The following is a 6,375-nucleotide window of genomic DNA, read 5'->3' as shown; positions in this document are numbered from 1 at the left end:
ATGGCCTCACTTCGACTTGAAGGAGACGTAAACAGTCTCAGTGTACGACAACAACAGTTTCTCCGCGATGTTCTAGACAAACGTGGTTTTAAAAACAACAAAGTGGTAATAAAACCTCTTGGCAAGGCCGGTGATAATTACGTAGCAAATGTGAAACAAATAATAGTCGAAAAAGAAAATGGAGAATCACTGAAGATAGTAGCAAAAGTGGCACCTACAATTGAATTTATTCGCTTAACCATGAGTACTGCTAATGTGTTTGAAAACGAACGATTAATTTATGAAGTCTTACTCCCCAAGTTTAGTAAGCTACAAAAGGATGCCGGTGTTCCCAAGGAATACCAATACCAATATGCTGAGTGTTACGGCGCCCTATCAGATACATTACACGAGATGATTCTTCTAGAAGATCTAAATGTTAAAGGCTATGCCATGCTCGATAGACTAAATTTTTTGACTGATGATATTGTAAAAACTGTTCTCAAAAACTTAGCCATTTATCATTCTATTTCCTTTGTTATAAAACAAGCAGAACCAGCTTATTATGAAGATTTGAAATTAAAATTCTTTAATAATTGGAGTCATGCTATAAAACAGCCACCGTTCCAAAATCATTATACAACTATGATAAAAGATACAATAACAATATTAAATAACGATAAATATGCAAGTGTTATCAAAAACATACTCAGTAAAATGCAAGAACACGATGCAGATTTAAAAAATAAGGACGTAAACACCGTTATCCACCATGGTGATGCATGGACCAATAACCTACTTTTTAAATCGTTGGTAAGTATAGATATATCATAATTTATTGTTTTAATATAAAACACATTTTCTTTTTATAAGGATTTGTGTGTACAGTGTGTAGATATTGCAACGTAGTTTACTAATTATTATTATTTTAGTTAAAGGTTGGTTTAATAGTGGTTAAATTAAATGAAACTATCGCATTATTTATCTCGCACAAAGTAAAGTTATATAAACTGTTATCTAAGTAAGATAACGTATCACAAGAATAATCCTTCATCACTATTATTGATAAAAAGTTTGTTTATTGTATATGTTTGCACACAGGGGGTCTCTGTCAATGTTTATATTACTATTATTTAAAACACTAATTCGTATTTCTCATAATTATTTTATTCTTTGTTAAAATAGGTTTTACAGAATTGTATTATTTTCCAAAAGATTTAGATTGACTCGTATATGTATATTCAGTAGGCCATTTACTGCTTATGTTATCTATAATTTGTAGGTGTGTACCTACGTTCAGAGATAAGCATAATATAGTAGAGTACCGAGTTCACTGGATTTTTTAGTAGTTTTACCCTTAGCACAGGCGGGAACTAGTGGAGGATGACAGAATGGCCATGAGGTCAGGTTAATTTGCCCATCGTGCCAAATTCATGACAGTTTTCAGTGGGAACCGCGTGAAGGGCATCCTGTCATGGTATATGGAATGGGGTTTCCTTCCTCTACAATAAATCAATCCTCGACAATCTCCTTCCTCCCTTTTTGACTGGAATTGTAAACACGTTTCTTATAACATAATAGTACTAGTAATTAAAACAATATTGTATGCTTACTGCCATCACACGGAAACTGCCGGTCCAACAGTCAATGACGTCGATTAATATAAGATGTATAGCTGACATAATATCCTTAGAAATATATATTCTAAACCTTGTATTTTATTAATTGTACCATAATTGTTACAGAATGGAAAACCAACTGAATGTATTCTTATCGACTACCAAATAGCTACCGCTGTCAGTCCCGTTTACGATCTTCTCTTCATGATCTTCAACTGCACAGATTACGCTACCAGACGTGAACATTACCAAGATTGGATAAACTACTATCACTCGGAACTTGATAAATCTCTGAGTTTCTTCGGGTTAAGAGCCGAGTCTTTGTATCCTATAGATCAACTTAATTCCGATTTGAAAACTCATTCTGGATTCCAACTTGGTTTGATAATTTTATTTGCATCTTTCAGCGTCCGATCGTCAGATGAGGCGGCTGAAATGAAGGATAAAATGCAGACTAGCGATGGTGATACAGAAACAGATTTAATGCAAATTTCTCGTATGGAAACCAAGTCCCGCTCCCTGTATGTAAATAAGATAACATCTACAATTGATAGCTACTATGAATTAGGTTATTTATAAATTAATTTGTTTCGTTAATGGTTTTAGCAATATTTAAATTGTTGTTTGTTTAGAAAAAATACTATATAAATATTAGACAGGGTAGACAATATAGCGGTTTAACACACCTCCTTACTTCCGATGACTGCGGGTATGGTATAATTGTCTGGGTGTTTAAGTACATTATGTTTGTACATATTTATAAAAAATATATCTATGTATTTATGTCAGTTATCTCGTACCCATAGCACAACCTCTGTTTAGTTCGGGACTACAAGGCGCTGAATTGCCCTGAGGTATATTATCATTTAAAAAAAAATATCTTGGGATCAAATAGACTTGTGATTAAATTTATGTAATAAAATAAATTTGTTTTGTAATAGAATAATTTTAATATATTTTAGTGTAATAAATGAAATAAAGTTAAGCATTTAATTTTGCATATCCAAAGAGCAAATTTCTTTAGTTTTTCCATTCTTTATGAGTTCTTCAAGCCACGAAATTTACTCAAAAAAAGGACCAGTTTGATTCTTTTAATAGCTACAATCGGTTTATTAAATGTTTTTATAAATAACGGCTGTGATTACTGTATGTAGATGTGTTACTGTATTACTTGAACACAGATTTTAAACAAATTCTTGATAGAAACTGACAAATATTAAACAATATATCACTTTACTATAGTGCTTACCAACAAAACAAAAAGCACAAACCACTGGTCTATATGAAGCTAGTACACCCTAGAGGCCAATGTGTTGTCCACCCTACACAACATTTTTCTATCACCTGATTCATATTTACAGAATATGGAACTTTATATTCTACGCCGTAAGGTCTTTAAAAAGAAGTTGAGCGTGTTTATTCATTTTGTTTAAGTATACAAAGCCTTTGTAAGACCATCTGAGTTATCGGTTTATTGGCATACCATACGATAGTTAAGGGGACGATAGACTTCCCGATAAAGAATGCACAAGCCCATAATAACACCTATGGAACCTGATCCCGCATTTGTGGAAGTTATTTCGTGAATACACCTATTAAAGACTCAATAACGTAAAATCGGTTTTTCGCCGCTCTACTAAAATGTCCTATTAGACGAAGGGACGTTGTCTGTCGTTGTTCCCGGTTTTATCGTATTATAGGTTTTTCAATTTCTTACCCACCCGATCAGGTAGAGACTTCTGCAGACATGATTTAGTTATTTTAGTTAGGGTATTGAAACTAGCATCATTGGTGGTATTAGTCTTATTCGCAACAATATCCATGCCATATTGACTTGCATTATCACTGTTAATTTCTGGTGAATTTATTACGATAATCCTTTCTTCTTCCTTTGTTCCGTTCTCAATTGGTACCTCCTTAAGTTATAAGAACATTCGTATTAGCATGAAAATACTTTTACTCTTTTATATCATATTACGACGATTACACATAGATTTTTTTTATTGAAATTTCCTACAGGAAACTTTATTTAAAATTTATCATCGGAACATAATGGCACAAATCATAAAACTATATGCATTACAAATGTTATGTTATGCTATGTTTAAAAAGACATATTTCATAAACATAAGGGCCTATATTAGATGAAACTGGCGCAAATCTCTCTATATAGATCTAGATATCTACACGATTCACTCCAATTCTAAGACCTAGTCTAGTTTCACGCACCACCTTACATACCTATATAACTTCACTATATTTGGAACAATTTGCCCTCCGAATACATTTCACGCGTGAAAGTTTCTAAGAATATTCTTATTTCTTTTAGACTGAGCAAAAATGAACTCTAGTGCCTAAAACATGACATTGGTTTTAGTATGGTAATGGAACAAAATTTTTCGAGTATGCCTCAGAGTGAGAAATTTCATTTGAGACGATTTTGCGATTTCCTTCACTCGTTCCCCAGGGGACAGTCCGTTGATTTATCGCGAAAATTTTCCCTTTTTCTTCTGCTTGTATTAAAAATTACGTTTTGTTTAGTACACAAAACAAAAGGCTCCAAATTATATTAACACCCGCGTAGCTTTGACATCTTTGCAATTTAACTGTTTCCTCTTATCGAGGTACATGACTTTACATTCAATTTGTAACAGTTTATGTTACTGTCACCTTATCTTATCACCTCATACGTAAAATAAAAATATTAAATACTAGATAACTTTAATCGTAAATTAGGACATTTGCACTTGCCAACTTTGTAATCTAATAAATAAGGCGTGTCTCATTATACTATCACAAATGAAGTAATATAAAACACTCGAGCGGTTATTGATTTAAATTCCAAATGCCAATGTATTTGTCGCTCTTCGATTTGAAGGAGAACTGTCTTAGTCAACGCCAGCAACAATTTCTCTCTGCTGTGCTTGAAAAACGTGGTTTTAAAAATAACAAAGTTGTAGTCGAAACTCTTGGTGATGCTGGTGATACTTACAATGTAAGCGTGAAAAGAAAATGGAGCATCTATAAAAATTGTGGCAAAAGTATCCTACAAACCTACAATTGAATTTATTTGTTTAACCTTGAGTAATGAGCTAAAATGTTTGAAAATGATCGGTTGATTTATGAAGAATTACTGCCCAAGTTCCGTAAACTACAAAATTATTCCGACGTGCCCAAAGAATACCAATTCTAATTTGCTGAATGTTATGGAGCCCTATCAGTTACATAACATGAGATGATTCTCCTAGAAGATCTAAATGTTCACGGATATGCTATGATCGATAGGTTAAATTTCTTCGATGATAATATTGTGAAACTCGCCCTCAAAAATTTAGCTACATATTCATCATTCTATGTCTTTTGTTATGAAACAAAAAGAACCATTATATTACGAAGAGTTAAAATTAAAATTCTTTAACGATTGGAGTCATGATATAAAAGAACAAATGTTTCAAAAGCAATTTTAAATAATGATAAATATATAAATGCTATCAAAGACATACATAGTAAATAGCTTCTAATGTCAGTTCCGTTAACGACCTATCTTTAACTGCACATATTACGCTACCAGACGCGAACACTAAACTACTATCACTCGGAACTTGATAGATCTCTAAGTTTCTACGAATTAAAAGCCGAGTCTTTGTACCCTACAGATTAACTTAATTTTGAATTGAAAAGTCAATCTGGGTATCAACTTGGTCTATTAATTTTGTTCGCATCTTTGACCGTGACATTGTCAGATGACGCGGCTAAAATGAAGGATCAAATAGTGTCTAGTGATTTCAATACAGCAACAGATTCAATGCCAATTTCTCGTATGAATGTCAAGTCCCGCTCTTTACATATAAATAAGATATAAGATACCTCTTTAATTGATTGTTACTATTATTAGTTCAGTATTAGTAGTTTTATGGCTTTTGTAGTGATTTTTTACTGCATTTAAATTGTCTTGACCTTATCTCATGATGCTTTGTGCAATTACAAAACAGTAAAGTGAATAGACCGCTACTGCTATCCATAACCATCGACTATGTGTCTACTACTATTACCACATTTCTGTAGTCAATTCATATATTTTCAAAAGGAAGTTACCATAATCAACTTCGCTCACGTTCTCACGGAAAACACGCTCTCAATGAGTTCACTGGAGAGCGGACCACCCTTTAATCCCGTCGTTACCCTGTGGGTGAATTAAGTGTTAAATAGGGTCAAATTATACAATAAGATTATTTCCGTGCTGTCAGTATTGTTTACGAATACAATGTAGTAAATGCAGTTTATAAAATAATTTCAACACAGAGAAATTCTGCATATTTTAAGATTTTATTGCACATAAAACCATCCCCTATCGCTACAATATTAGTATCAAATAACATCAAATCAATGAAGGATACACAAAAATCAGTCGATTTACCTAGTAGGTGTTTATGCTCATTGAATTACCAGTCTTTTTTTCTTTATAACATATGTACTATTGTGTATTTATAATACATATATATACAAGTACATTTTTTTTATATTTAATAATCAATACGTAGAACTGAAACCTGCCAATTGTTCGCAATTTTATCTAGCCTTACAATAATAAGACCATTAGCCAATCATAAGTAGTTCAATGTTAACGTTAGATATAATGACAGACAACATATAACATACACAAACATATTCGATGTGAATATGACATTTTTTATCTGGGTTGACACAATATGTTACAACTCATTTAGAACCCATGACCGATGCGCCCGACCGGGCGCGTGTCACCCTATTCCTCTTA

At 32.8% G+C, this 6,375-nt stretch overlaps 1 protein-coding gene across 1 annotated transcript; it reads left to right on the top strand.

Moving 5' to 3' along the window:
- On the top strand, positions 1 to 2,177 carry LOC131842229 (uncharacterized). The gene is made up of 2 exons (XM_059190764.1): positions 1 to 792; positions 1,725 to 2,177. The coding sequence occupies exons 1-2, from the start codon at positions 1 to 3 to the stop codon at positions 2,175 to 2,177; spliced, it is 1,245 nt and encodes a 414-aa protein (XP_059046747.1).
- Positions 2,178 to 6,375: the final 4,198 nt, after the last annotated feature.

Source organism: Achroia grisella, unplaced genomic scaffold, assembly GCF_030625045.1.
Source record: "Achroia grisella isolate CSIRO2021 unplaced genomic scaffold, CSIRO_AGI_Agris_v1 utg215, whole genome shotgun sequence".
Lineage (NCBI taxonomy): Eukaryota > Metazoa > Arthropoda > Insecta > Lepidoptera > Pyralidae > Achroia > Achroia grisella.
Note: the sequence above shows the minus strand (reverse complement) of the source record. Positions and strands in the feature narration are given on the sequence as shown.